Source organism: Xyrauchen texanus, chromosome 21, assembly GCF_025860055.1.
Source record: "Xyrauchen texanus isolate HMW12.3.18 chromosome 21, RBS_HiC_50CHRs, whole genome shotgun sequence".
Lineage (NCBI taxonomy): Eukaryota > Metazoa > Chordata > Actinopteri > Cypriniformes > Catostomidae > Xyrauchen > Xyrauchen texanus.
Genome location: NC_068296.1, coordinates 35,242,297 through 35,258,102, shown reverse-complemented (window position 1 = coordinate 35,258,102; position 15,806 = coordinate 35,242,297). Strand labels below are relative to the sequence as shown.

At 37.0% G+C, this 15,806-nt stretch overlaps 1 protein-coding gene across 2 annotated transcripts in view; it reads left to right on the top strand.

Moving 5' to 3' along the window:
• Positions 1–14,735, top strand: part of LOC127662005 (ventricular zone-expressed PH domain-containing protein-like) — a 160,784-nt gene extending 146,049 nt beyond the window's left edge. For both annotated transcript variants that reach the window (XM_052153016.1, XM_052153015.1), the window contains exons 12-14: positions 2,775–2,892; positions 11,627–11,763; positions 14,248–14,735. In XM_052153016.1, coding sequence (XP_052008976.1) covers positions 2,775–2,892; positions 11,627–11,763; positions 14,248–14,484 — 492 coding nt within the window. In that variant the 3' untranslated portion in view covers positions 14,485–14,735. The remainder of the gene's footprint in view (positions 1–2,774; positions 2,893–11,626; positions 11,764–14,247) is intronic.
• Positions 14,736–15,806: the final 1,071 nt, after the last annotated feature.

Below are 15,806 nucleotides of genomic sequence, written 5' to 3'. Positions count from 1 at the left end.
TTTGTAATTTACTATGCTGTTTGTTTTTTGTATCTTGTGATATACCTTTCAGAAAATTGTCTGAAATATTGACAATGTTTACATTTGTCATTTATTGTCTTTACACTGCCAGGAGGAACACAAATATATGAGTTAATTCAGACATTTATTATACAAAGACACAAGCTGTCATACTACACTCAACAATAACATGGCTCCTATAATTGTAACATTGTGATGCAACGTTTGACATTTTGTATGAGTTATGAGTTTGTAGATAACTAGTCCACATAACTGCACATAATACAGTACTCAACAGTACTTTAATGCTTCTTTGCACTTCTGGTTGGATGTCAACTGCATTTCATTGGCTCTGTACCTGTACTCTGCTAAATGACAATAATATTTAATGTAATCTAATAACTACTAACACTGAATTCATAATAACAAAGGTACCTCGTATAGGTTTGTTGTTTATGTACATACATGTGCATTTCTTAAAGAGAACTATTTACATTGATTTTCACACAAACACATGTTTTGTACAGTCTGATACGGTAATGCAACATTATGATTAAGGCTCTGCCAGCCACACAGGAGCACTCAACCTCATAGAGCTGAACAGGGGTGGAGTCTTCAAGGACAATCTTTTAAAAAACAAAAAAGTGTGTTATAATCAGCAGAGATCACAAACTGATCAGATATCTCAAAGTCAAAAGTGCATTTTGCATTATTTTTCAAGTTAGCTACTATGAGTTAGAGAATGAGGTTACTTTAGGGTTAGTAAGAAAGTAAGTTAAACACAACACAATATAAACAGCAAAGCAACTGTCTCAACAACCAGCTTCTGGGGTTTCATATAGGAATGGTAGGTCTACTAGAACACTAATAGGGCAGGCACGTGTCATCATAGTGTTACCTACTTCAAACGTTTGGCTAGCTAGATAGTTGTCTAAGATGTTCAACTTGTTTAGTTAATTATACATTTGTTTGCCAGTTTAACCCATCATTGCCAAATTGAAGCCCCAGAACAGAACTGGTTGGATCAGACGAACAACTGAACTGTCTTTCATTCTACTCTGATGGTGTGAGGTTTCTCATGTTTCCTCAAAGATCTATGACAGGTAGCACGGATGCTGACTCTCCCTGTCTGTCTTTACTTGATACTGGGGATAACCAAATACTGTCAATACATGTATCTGAACAACATAAGTCATTAGTATATGGGTGATTCTTAGACTATGGGCACTTTTATGTACTTTGTAACCAAAAATGTCATTTTTAAAAAAATATGACCAAAGTACAATTGATATGGATTGCAAGAGTAGATTTGTGTAATACTTTTTATATTATAATACATTACAATACTTTTTATATTTAGATTATAATATTATTTTTATTTCTAAATTATACTTTTATATTAATTGATTTCATTTAGATGAATGAAAATTCAATTTTGTTGCATCATTTATTGCTTATATTTTTGCCTTGCCATAAGTTGTGTCAGTTATTTACACGCACTGTAACCGTTCACCTGTGAGACAAATCAGTTGTATACATCAAACTCAGCACTACACTAAAAACAGTTGTGGTTATGTTTAATGGCTTTGTGAATTGAGTTTACTGAGTGTGATGAGTTTAATTGTTTTTCTAATAAACATCTCCACTGTTTCTCTACATTCACGTTAATTCATTGTAATTTCCATCACCACCCTGTCATTTCCATCACCACACACATTTTTAAAAAATATTTAAAAAGTTCTCATCACACATTAAAAATGTATCCACAATTTACGAGATCATGCTCTACTTAATATAAAAATGCAAGTCATTTATTTTCTAATAAGCTCTTGCCCAAATCAGTATTACATTTCAGAGTGTGACAGGTGTACAGTTCACCGTTTGGTCCTTAGGGCAGTTAATTTATCTCATTGACAAATGTATAATTATTGTACATTGTGGAAAAACTGATAAAACTAGTTACAAAAATGATCCTAGACAATTCTTGACTGACATAAGTTATTCTGTTTTTAAATAACAGCATTGAGATGTGGTGGAAATGACATTTCAATGCTGTTATTTAAAAACAGAATAACTCATAACTTCTTAGTTATGAGACTAACACAGTCTCGTAACTTCTCTTGTAATCTAAGTTTGTCCTCTTACAGACCTTAAAACTAGACAAATAATTTAAACTTATGAGACTGTGTTACGTGACTTTTGAACAAGTTTTTTTATTCAACTTCACAAGCCTAAAAGTGCCCCTTGTTGAAGAAACGCCCATACATTTATTCAATGTCAGATAGTAAAATGAACATATAATAAACCACATGTGACCAACAACTAAAATTAATCGTTTAATAAGTATTTTGTAAAGGTTACTTTCTAGCCTAACGTTACCTAGCATCATCGCTAACGTTAGGGCTACAGCTAGCTAAAGACATAGCATAACTTACCTTCATAATTGTCAATGAATGAAGAGATGTATATCTTGAAACCCTTTTCCCTCTTGCTCTTGGGAGCCGGTGATGACGCTTGAATTATTCGGTGTACGTCATTTATCGTTATCCTTGGCAGATGTTGAAGGGATCTGGTGTAGAAAGCCATGTTTATCTGGTCCTAGTCTTACCTGACAGTTACCGGCGTCGTCGATGAACCTAACGTAGCGTTAGACCGGAAATACCATCGCCCACCAGTGACGTCTGACAATCATGGAACGTTCGTAAAATCAAGTAGCCAATTGCACTCTCTCTCTCTCTCTCTCTCTCTCTCTCTCTCTCTGTATGTGCTCACAGGATGTAGACAGTTTGCATGTCCATCTGGAGGAGGTTCGTTTTTTTGATCTGTTCAGCTACAGTGAAGAGGAGGGAAGATGGCTCTGTTTCATGTGCAGTAACCCAGAGAAGGCCACAGGTAAATGAGCATTGCTACTTTATTGCCACATGTGCACTGCAAAGTTTCTGGGAATGAAACCCGCATTAAAAGACCCCATTACATCACTGAATGAGCGCAGATCTGTCTCCTGTGTTTACATGTTCTGTGTGCAATCAGAATACAGGTGTCACTCTCGTTGCCATGGTTGACAAAGTGATAACCATTGCAAGTATTGGCATCTCACAGCTGTTAACAAGAAACATAGATGGCAACAGTTTAACCTGTTTGATATGAGTTTTTTGTACCAAAATAATATTCTGGAGGAGTATTTTTAGAACTTATTATAGTTCAGGGCTGCGTTTCCCAAGAGCATCGTAAGCCTAAGTAGATAGTAGAAACCATTGGCTTCAATGGTCTCTGTGATCAACTTAAGCTTGTGATGCTTATGGGAAATACAGCCCAGTCTGGTTTTGTACACACCACATGGGTAAAGTAAATTCGTTTGAATTCTGTAAAGTCTGGTTGAATGTTTTTTGTTTGAATGTGTTTGGCTCCCCGGTAAATAAATATTTTGTGTACGGTACAGGATAAAGTACTCTGAGGATGAGTGATAATTGTATTTTACTGCAGTAAGTACATGGTCATTTCTTTGTTTAGGTGACTCAAAGTAAATTATTAAAGAGAGAGAGGCCTTTTACAGCTGATTTTACTAGTTATATTTGATCCTTCACTAAAGCTAATGACTTGCAGCTACATGATTTTGATGAAGCACATCAGGATTCCAGATGTCCTGTACGTCTTGAGCCCTCTGAACTCATTACTACAAAAGAGTACACCAAATTAATGAAATCTGCTTCTCATAAGGTGGAGAAAGAAACAGGAACTAAAGGAAGAGATAGTTCCTTTCACTGCTGTAGCTGAGATAATTTACTTCAGTCCAGCATTACGATGTTTCTCGCTCAGTCAAAGAGCCCCTGGTTTCCTGTTCGATTCAGTTTTCTGATCCCATTCAAGTGCATCTGTAATTGCTATTATTTGGTTCTGCATCTTCTCCAGGCATACACATGTGCTTTTTGGTTGGGTGTTTCCACAAGAAGCAATTAGATTCTATTGAGAAGGTTCTCGCCTCTGGCTTGAATATTCAACCAACAACAATGAGGCATATTGTAAATTAGTGCACATGGAACTTGTCTGTTTCATCTGAGATCATTTATAGATGTTTGAAACACTTTCAAAATAAAATAAAAAAAGTCCTTTTAATATGGTTTTCTATGGTAGGCCTCAGCATAGATTTTCTAAAACATGGCATAATTTCCATGTGCTTAACAGAGCTTTTGCAATGCTGTAGGGGCAGTTTGCGCAGTGGGGTTTAAAAAATGTCTTCTAAGTGGATAATCATTTATGTGTAATGCCAATTGTGTTACTTGAAACCAGTGGAGGTTTACCAAACCATAGGCATATGTTAGTAGAAATCAAACCACTCACATAACTGTAAGAGTGCAGATATTCCCTATAAGGATTTGCCATTGCTTATCGGTAACCTTTGCTATCGGACTGATATTATGACCTTAAAACCATGCATGGAAATATGGAACGGGGAACCAAGGGTCGTGGAAAACTAGAAAATATCAGGTAATTTTTGCCATATAAACATATTTACTTGCCATTTTAAAACGTCAAAGGAATAAATGGGGATAAAATGGAGATAAAGTGTTGTTGTTGTAAAACAAATGTGTTTTATTGGACATATTGTGATAACCAATAAATGCAGGAAAACCTGCACCTATAACTGCATATTCTTTATCAATGCACCAAGTTAATACCATTAACTTGGCAACCATTAACAGCCTACAGTTAGGCTAATGAACTATATTACTTGGTGTTAGAATAGTTTATTCTGATTATTGTTAATAAGTATAACTATTTATTGAATATTGGTGTATTTTATAGTGTTGTTGCCACTGTTTTATTAAAGCAATAAGCCACTTGAGACTGCGTTAATGTGATTTTACCACAGTAAAGTCTCACGCTTCACTGTAACATAGTCTGCTACTGCTTGGCTCTTACTGCCTACTCAGGGATGGGGCTGGTCAAATTGATGCACTACGAGGAGCTCCGCGATCGTCGGACAGGTGGGTTGGAGTTGTGCGAGAAGTAGTGCAAGCGTGAGGCGATCGTTTGTGTTCCTCAACTGGTATCTGGTCCTTGAATAATGTATAACGTGTGAGTATGGCCAGCCGGTTTCTGGTGTCCCCCTAAGGTAATATGGTGCCCCACTAGGTAGTTGTCCAATGCAGAATTTGTAATATGCGTATAGGGAGCAGTGGTACTCTGCCTACTGCTTTAAAACAACTAATATATTCAGTATATATAGTTGTGCATATGTGCATAATTTAAAAAGCTTAGAGTCTCCTGAACTGAGATCAGTCTGTCACTAAAGGGTTAAACTTTTGACACACTGTGTCATGTGACAAAACATCATACTGCTGATGTCAGCTTAGTTAAGTCTGCAACAAAACTACATCTGGTAAGAAACCTCATTAAGTTTTTATATTAAAACCTGTTTGAGTTGAGTTTCTAGCGTCATTCAGTATGACATTTAAAAAAATGTATATATATTTATATATATATTAGAGATGTCAGAATTAACGCATTAATCTTTCTTAATCACGATTAAGACATTTACCGTTAATACACCATTAACAGTGGTGTGAAGGGCAGAACCTTTGTAATGTGTCTGCCCGGAGTCTTAACACTGACGCACACTTCACAAACAACGGTCTCATATACATTCTATGGTCAGTCCTGTTGTAACACGCTAGTTGACTGTTATGCTCTCTCCTTTGAAAGAACCACGGATGTTGTTATCTCAGTAAAGAAAAGAATCTATGACAGCATTTCCCATTCAGTGATAAAATGATGGAGAAAGGAGCTCTTAGCGCTATTTGATGTAAAAAAAAAACAAAAAAAACAACAACAACAAAAAATGCCCAGATGGCACTTGCGATATATATATATATATATATCAGGTATTTTTCAGCCTATTTTAATAACCACAAAATCACACCAAACTATCACCAAAACCCAGAGTTCAAATCAGTGATGCACTCACTCGAATGATGAAAGCAGCTTCACGATTGCTGTAAGAAAGTGAATAGCCACATAGTCTACTGACAGATTAACATAGTGGAGGATGAGAGTTTGAGAGATTTAATGCCTGTTGTAATGAATATGCAACCTATGTGGGGAATAGTTCTTTAAATTAGTCAAACTCTCTATTAGACTTTGGGAAATGTTTAATGTTACTTGAATTGGTGCTATTTTAGTGCATTTCTATCTTAATACTGTTGAAGGCTTTGTTTGGAAAATGTTAATAAAGCATTGTATTGTTACATATTGTTTTGCTTTCTTTCCTAAAATGGAAATAAATGTATTTTGACAAGATAAGAAATAGTGTCAAATTTCAGCACTTGTGATTAATTACAAAAATTATGCGATTAATAGCGACTGAATAGCGACTGAATTAATTGACTGAAAGCACTATATCCATAATGTATATACTGTATATGATATAGACAGAACTGTGCTGTGTAACTGTAACTGTGCAAAGCCTTCAAGGCTTTTGGGGCTTTCTTTTACTAAAAACAAAAAGCATAAATATTGAGGAGCTGTTAATCTTCATGTTTTTCTACTTTTAAATCCAGCTCTGCGTATTTTTACTCACACTGAGTTGGATTTAAAAATAGTTAACTGCTTCTTTTGGTGGTGAGCATTGGATTGTTACGGTACATTACATTTTGATGGAGACCTTTGTATGAAATCATGTTTAGGCAATGAAGAGACACTTTAATGAGACCAGAAATGTTTTTATATTGTACCAACCAGCAACCAAGGTTAAAATAAAAGAGTCATTGAAACCTAAATAAAGAGTGCCACTCATTAAACAAGCGTTAGTAGCAAGTATTTTGCCCCGGTCTCCTTTTTTGGTGTGTGGCACAGTTTCCATTAGCAGAGAGTTGTAATGAATTTTAATAGAGCGAGGTGAATGATTTTTGACAGGAATAACCTGCTTTGGCAGTGTTGTGGTCTGACAGAAGTCTTGTGTGAAGTACATACGATACACAGTTTGAGAGTGATCTACCTCGTTGTTTTTGGCTCAGAAATGAATGACAAATTTGAACAAGGGGACACGTAATGACACGCCTTTACTTCAGTAACAACCAATATGAAGCAGTCTTCCTTTTAACGGTCATCAAGAGTTATAAATATACCAGTTAGCTGACTGTAGTATATGTCAAAGATTGGGTCCACCCAGAATGTGATTTTCTCATAAATTATTATAACTATATATACAGTGCATTCAGAAAGTATTCAGACCCCTTCATTGTTTTCATATTTGTTCATATTGTTTTCATCAATCTACATTCCATACCTGATAATGACGAAGCAAAAAAACAGGTTTTTGTTAACTTTGCAAATTTATTAAAAATACAAAAATGAAATATCACATTGACATAAGTATTCCAACCCTTAACTCAGTACCTAGTTGAAGCACCTTTGTTGGCGAATACAGTCTTTTTGGGTATGATGTGACAAGCTTTGCACATCTGGATTTGGGCATTTTCTGCCTTTCTTCTCTGCTTCAAAAATCTGGTTTATAATAAAATATCATTTATAAAAAATACATTTACTGAAAAAAAAAAAAAAAAAACTTTTAAAGATGGCTTAAAGTTTTATTCTGGCCCTATATGTATTGATATATTTATAATTTATTTGACCTGTTGTAACATTTAAAAATGTCTAAAAGTAAGTAAGATGCAGGCTTACATGTTTAGAAATTCTCTTTAAATACAAATAACATTTATATCTAGTTTTACTCAGAGCTTTATTATTACTTTTTATCATTCTCCGCACCAGGGTACATGCTCTGGCCTTTCACTTTGACAACTGTTGGCTTAACTTTGTGGAATATGTTTTTTTTTTTTTATGGATTGTGTCATTGTGCGCTTGTTTTGTGTCATTTATTGCTTGGAAACTATGACTTCAGAGACCAGAGACTTTATTAGCTCATGGAAAATATAATAAATAATAAATAAATAATTTTGAACTCATCTCATTTAAAACCTTTTTAAATATTTAGTTTAGCTAAAGCATATCTAGTGACATTTCTACCACTCTAAGCCCCAAATATACTCCTGAACGAATCCTGCATTCTCCTTTCAACATGGAGTTGGATGTTTTCCATCTTTGCTGAAATTTTTGAGACCCCAAAGTCTATTGAAGAAGTTGAGTACATTCTCAGCAGGGGTTGTTGGAAACTATTGAACTGTTGGAGCTTCTTTCTTTGGTTACTCTAAATCAACAGTAAAGCAGAACGCTGGCCAGTGCCCAGAGAATAATCTATAACATGCATTATCATAATACTGACCTTCCCCACGGTGACTAGCAATGTGCATCCCTAGGTTTGATTCCCAGGAAGTGTACATTCAGATAAAATTGATCGCTTGAATGCACTGTAAGTTCCTTTGTATAGATGTGTCTGCCAAATGCATAAATGTAAATAATGGAGTTGGTAACATTCCCTGTCGAGTTTATGCTCTTTACCGTTTTTTCCATTTTCATGGGAATATTGACACCACAAACCTTTTAGGCATGCACTGTTTGCATTTGCATGTAAGTTTAAGCATCTAATCAAATTCATTACCTTAAAAAAAATCATTATAACTAAAGTTTTTGTTTTCAGATTTAGGGGTTGCTGTAGCTTAACTGGTAGAACGTGTAAATGTTAATGGCTTTGGCTTGTTTGTCTGAAAAAGTTGAAAGCAAAACATCAACTCCTCTTTATTGTGCAATGTGTTATGTGCTGTGTAAGAAATCAACTCTCATATCATTGGGCAATATTTGCCCCCAGACAAAAATTTTAGGGGCATTTTTACCTATATAGGGGCATTTTTTTTCTAAACTAATGGTGTCTCATCCATTTATGTGAAATGCTTCAGTTTAATAATTTTTGATACAAATTCTCAAGAATGAGAGTTTATTACCTCTTACCCTAAAAATGGACTCTTTAAACTCATGTTTAATGTGAAAATGCATACAGTATAACTATGACTGTAATAGAAAATTAAGAACTAAATCAGATTTTACAATTAAAAAAGTGCCATTTTTGCCCAGACCCCCTTAATTTCTGACCCTGGTTATGAGAAACATTTACCGAATAAGCATGCATGTACAGCGACGTTGCAATGGGGTAGGCAAACCAGGCAATTGCCTGGGACCCCAAGCTGGAAGGGGGCCCCCTCAAGGGCGGCTATTACATTGGACCACAGCAACGACAACATGGAACCCCCTTAAATTATTTCATGGTACAAGACTCTGCAATCATATGTCCGGAACCCCCCTAAAGGGGCCCCCATGCTACGAGCTTGCTGTCAAAAGTTTTGTAGTTTAAGAGCGGCAATTCAATGATGGACCATCAAGCAGATTTACCCGTCTGGGCAAAGAGCAAAGAAAGCAAGAGGAAGAGCAAATGGCCCTTTCTGCATGGGGCCCCCAGAGTCTCTAGAACACCCCTGTGCATCTATACACACAATATAAACCGTTTAACATCCAGGAACCTTTGGCATACTATTTTAGACATATTGTGATTTTTTTTTAGGCAATTATTCTAATTACATACTCTTTATGATGGATAATATGGAAATTGGGGCAATTTCTAATTTCAGAAAGAGCTAAATTCCCAAAGACCAAACTTTATCGGTTTTGGCTCTGCTTTTAGCACTACCTGCAGCTGCACTGTAGCCAGTCGCCTTCAGCTTGCTCACTGGGGTTCTAACTTCAATTATTTTTTAATTGTTTAATTTTTATACACAATTTAAAGTCATATTTAATCAAACAACACAATAAGATTTTATTATTATTATTATTATTATTATTATTATTATTTTGTTATGCATGATTTCCTGTAAAGCTGCTTTGAAATGATGCGTGTTGTGAAAAGCACTATTCAAATAAAAAGGACTTGGCTTGACTTTCATGACCACAAACAGCCAAAATAATTCTCAAGTACAGTATTGTATGGACAATAATATAAATAGAGTACAGAAATTATTCATGGGGAAAATGTCATGCAGCACAGACGCTTTTAATTCAGAGAACATACACTCTCAACACAACATACATCATATTTGTTTAGCCCCTTTAACACACACATACTGTATATAAAGGCAGAGATAATGAAGGAGGGAGAGAAGCATAAAAATTAAATAGAAGAGATTTGGATTTCATAATAGAGAATTATTATGTTGCTTGTGGGATAAACACACACTAATTCAATTATCTGCCATTGCCAACACTGTATCTTTAGACATCTGCATAACGTTTTGGGTTGAAACAACCAGTATGTTCCATCCCTACTTTATCTCCTCCAAAGCTCTATCTTTAATATGTGTTTGTTTGTTTACTCATTTGATAATTTTGACAAAATGTTTGGTTGTCCATAGTTACCAAACTTAAAACTTTCAATATTCACTGGTCTGCTTGTGTACAGGTGTATGATTTTGTAGAATTCAATTATTATACTAACTTCATTTCATCAAATAAACAAATGACGTTGCTCATGCCCTTTCCCTTTTCCAGGAAATCGAGGCCAGGTCAAGACCAGTCATTTCTGCCCCAGTGTTAATCGGTGCTCCAGTGTTTTGTAATGGACCCAGGGGCACCTTCTGCCAGTTGGAAATTTAAGTGGGCTATCAAAGCCTTATAGATTCTCATCTGCTTTTCTTCTTGAAAAAATAGAAAATTCAAACAATAGGTTGCTTTGTACCATCCTGGAAGAGCTATAACCCTGCTTCCTGTTTAACAGAAATAGCCCCATGAGAGAGGTCTGTGAAATGCGTTGTGTAGTTCACACAGAGCCAGTAAACACAGGCAGGAGACACAGTATTCAGAACATCTGAACAGATGTAGTGATGATCAGCATCTTTTGTTTACCTAATGAGAGGATGTTAGCTGTAATTCTGTCTATCTAGGTAGCTCAGGAAGGTGTTGGTCAGGAAGAGGTGGCCTCTGAGACTAAATGATTCTTTTGGGTAGTGTTAAAGGGATAGTTCACCCAAAACTAATATTCTGTCATCATTTACTGACCCTCATGTCATTCCAAACCTGTATGATGTTTCAGGAGTTGTTCACGCAGCTCTTTTCAATGCATTGAAAGCAAATGGTGACCAGGGGCTGTCAAGCTCTGAAGAAGATGAAAAAGCATCTTTAAAGTAGTCAATATGACCTTGTTGCTATATTCTAAGGCTTCTGATGCCATATGATATCTATGTTTAAGGCACAGACCAAAATGTAATTTTTTATTCTTAGACATTTTTACTAGCTAGTGTCAAAGTGATTTTTGAAGTGGATGTATGAAGTGAGCTCCCCTCAAGTTCAGGCAGGTGTCCTAGCAGAGTAACCGCAGGTAGAGTTCAGCACATTAAATATAAACATGTTCCAACAACACCTGACAACTAGAAAGTGTCCAAATGCTTTTCATCTTCATTTTGAACAGTATATCTATTGTTTTTGTTTTTCATTTAAAACCGAATAGATTCTTCTTGTGAGATGTTTCTTTAAATAGATGGCACTTGCTTTGATATTTTGTTATGTATTGCAATGACATTTATTCATTTTTAAGAGTCTTAAGTGTCAAAATATTCAAGGTTCTGATGTTGCAAGAAAGACTAATTTATCTGTTAATAACCATCTCCATTTGACTCTTTCTTCTCAGTTGTTAATCAGGATGGTCAGCCACTCATTGAGGGGAAGCTGAAGGAGAAGCAGGTGCGCTGGAAGTTCATCAAACGGTGGAAAACGCGTTACTTCACCCTAGCTGGCAATCAGCTCCTCTTCCGAAGAGGAAAATCAGTAGGTGTCACATTCACAGGATATCAAACATGTGTTATTCACTGTATATACAGCTGAACATACTAATCCACAAGCATCTCTTAAAGGAAGACTTCAACCAAAAATGAAAATGATGTTTTCATGAACTCACCCTTATGTTGTTACAATGCCATATTGTTTTCTTTGTCTGTGAGACACACAATGAGGCAGAATGTCCATTTTGCACACAAAAGTGGATGGTAATTAATACTGGCCTTGCTCCAGATGAGAGCTACGTCAGAGGAAAAGATAATCAATGAACAAAGACATAAACTTTGGTTTGTTTGATTCTGATTGGTTGAAAAACATTGTAATGTGTGCAATAATTTTTCAGTAAACCAACGGTTATGAAGTAGTTCCAGGTCTTGACCACATAACGGTTCCATATCACTTAGACAAGCATATTCCCACATGCATATACATATATGCATTTAACAACATTTGGGACAAATTACATCTGATATACATTTTTGATTGCCTGTGGTTGCTTATAACGCCTTCCTGATGGTAATAAATGAAAGTGACAGTTTAGAGGATAGGAAAGATCCTCTATAATGACCAAAGCTTTTTTTTATGTGTGTGTGTGTGTGTGTGTGTGTGTGTGCGTGCGTGCGTGCGTGTGAATTACTTTAGTGCATGGAACTACTTAATTACATGACGGATGAGAATCTGCCGTTGCTGGTTCAAAACAAATTATGCATCCAAGCCTCCGTTAGTAATTCCAAAATGTCACTTCAGAAATAGTATCACGGCATGTGCTGTTTCGAATAAGTTATTGGATAAACAAGGATGGATGTGTGTGTATGTGAGAGAGAGAGAGAGAGAGAGAGAGAGAGATGGAGCGTGTGCAATCACCTGTTGCCACACCCAAGCAGAGATGCTGTCAGCTTTCTGAAGATCAGCTTTCTCAGTGGAAAAATAGCGTCCAAGCGGGGGTATTTCTCCATGTTTCATGGTAGCCAGTACGCAAGAGTCTTTCACTATAGAGACTGCAATGTCCTCCGTTTTAAACAGCACCCATTGTGTAATTAATCAGTCTGTTGTGTCTCTCAGCTGTGATGAGCCGTAATGCTGAAGTTGTTAGTTTAAAGCCGTTTAAAGCTATTTTCTAGCTTTAGTAATGTAGTAATATGAGCGATCACTAAGCACTGTTGTATGTAAACAATGACTGACGGATTCACTTCACATCACCAACTGGCTCATAATACACACAAAAATTATCTTTTGCCACCACCTGCTGGCTAACATATGTAATGTTAAAACAAAAAGACAAACCATAGCTCTTAACAGTTCCGCACTGCTCTTACACTTTAGTTAAGTATGGCATGAACACAAGCAGAGTGATACACACAGTGAAGAGTCCAAGTGCTGATGGTGTCAGACCATCAGGGCTCATGGAATGTAAATGGTAAATGGTCTGCACTTATATAGCGCCTTTTTAACCTTAATGGTATTCAAAACGCTTTACACTGCGTCTCATTCACCCACTCACACACACATTCATACACCAATGCAAGGCACTAGCCTGCCATTGGGAGCAACTTGGGGTTCAGGGTCTTGCCCAAGGACAGTTCGGCATGCGGAGTTGGGTGGGCCAGGAATCAAACCGCCAACCCTGCGATTAGTGGCCTAACCACTCTACCACCTGAGCCACAGCCGCCCAACGTCTCTCGTCCAATCAGATCTGAGGACCGTAACTGACTATTGTATGTGTTTATATATATATATATATTTATGTGGGGAATGCCCAAGGGAGACGCGGGTCCACCAGTAGGGGGACTGTACTGCAGAAAATACACACCATCTTGTGGAGCACCTATTCCAGTACAGAGTAATTGGTACCCGTCATGGGTCTGGTTGGGGAATTCCTATGCTGAATTCGTGGACCAGAGGGCTAGGGAGGAAGAACATTCAGGGAGTGCAAGTTTAGTGGACTCTCCTGGGCGAAAGAGTGCATGTAATCTCCTCAGTGGAGGAGAAAGGCGCTATGTACAAGTGGAACACCTGGTCAGACGTTCCGCATTCCCGTGTTCTACGTGCTCGGACCTGAGAGAACACGGGACGAGACCGACTCAAGCCTGATATTGTAGAATCTCGTAAAGGTATTGGGCGTTGCCCAGCCCGCTGCTCTGCATATGTCTGCTAGGGAGGTGCCATTGGCCAGTGCCAATGAGGATGCCACACTTCTCGTTGAGTGTGCTCAAACCTGCAAGGGGGTGGGCATGGCCTGGGTGTGATAGGCCAAAGTGATGGTGTCAACGACCCATCTGCAGTCTCCTAGGAGCGATCATGAATTTCATTGCACTCGGAATCAATCTGAATTTAAATTATATAAAAATAATAATAATCCTTATTCAGTAATCACAAACAACTGGAAAGGCCATGGAAATTAATTGATCAAAAAGTGTGGAAACACTGCATTAAGCTTCCTTTCCTCTAACCTCTTTACTCCTCTTGTACTCACAGAAGGATGAACTTGACAACAGCACTATTGAACTAAGCAAAGTGCAAAGCGTTAAGGTGGTTCCAAAGAAGAGGCGTGACCGCGGGCTGCCCAGAGCTTTTGAGATCTTCACTGACAGCAAGACCTACGTGCTGAAGGCTCAAGACGAGAAGCATGCTGAAGAATGGCTGCAGTGCATCAATGTAGCTGTAGCCCAGGCCAAAGGACGTGAGAATCGTGAGGCCACCACATACCTGTGACATCATACAGATTGCCATATCAGGCAGCAAGGGTATGTCTTACCCTCAGCTCGACCCAGTCTGGTCATTCTCCATTGACCTCTCTCATCAACAAGGTGTTTCTGTCCGCAGAACTGCCACTCAATGGATGTTTTTGTTTTTGGCACTATTCTGAGTAAATGTCTTGCACCAACAATCATGCCACGGTCAAAATCACTGACTTATGTGTATGTTTAAGGGCAATTAATCATGACAAATGAAAAATATTATTAACAACCACGCATAAAATAATGATATGAATTTCTTTCATTTATTCCGTTTTAATGCTACTTCCTCAAATAAAAGTAAAAAACTCAGAAAGAGGTTTTTAAAAGCCTGAATTGTACTGCCAGCATCCTTGCCAGAGCAAATGTAATCTTGACAGCAGCAATAATAATACTATAATACATTTAGCACTTATTTGTCAAGCCATGTGGACTGTTACAACATACAACAATAACAAAATTAAGATGGATTTGAAAATTATAGGACCACAAACATCAACAAGTGCCTTTAATAATCAGCACATGAAATCCTTCACCGCTGTGAATCATGCTTCAGTACAATGGATGGGTGAAGGGTGATACAGATCTTGGTTCACATTGTTCTCTGGCCATAGGAATTTGCACGTTGGTTTAGTTGATCAATTTCTTCTCTTATAACATGGAGGACCTTTAGGTCTGTTTTCTAGCAAAGCTTCTCGCTTGTTTTCTACCATTTCTATCCAACAAAGAATACCATGCATGACTTATACTGCAACAACTGCTCAAATACAAGCCTGTTTCTTTTTATTTATAGTAATAACTACTGTGATTTAAAACACTGTTCTTACACATCTGGAATCTCTTATGATTAAAAAGCCAGTATATCCTATGGCTAGTACAAGCTGTTCTGTTTGTTACCCCTCATTGTTGTCTTCACTCATCACAACAGTTAACTTATAATATTTCAGACTTCACAGACATTTAACTGTAGATTTAAATTATTCACAGTGGTCCACTTGAGATAATATCTATTTAAATAACAATATACAGTAAATCAAACTAAGAAATGCTTTTGACCTAAAGCAATGATAAGTTGGTCAACATTCATTTAGACCTCTCACACTTGGAAAAGTCAAACCTGGGTCATTTTGATCCTGGATTATTATGGTTGAACTTTTCAGCATCCCAAGAACAAACAGAAAGGTTGAACAACAGATGTTTCATGATGTAGGGTTATTCTGTTTATTTTCTTTAGTTGACATCATAATTTAGTATGGCTGTACTGTATATTAGTATCTTGTAACATTTATTTCAATCTCA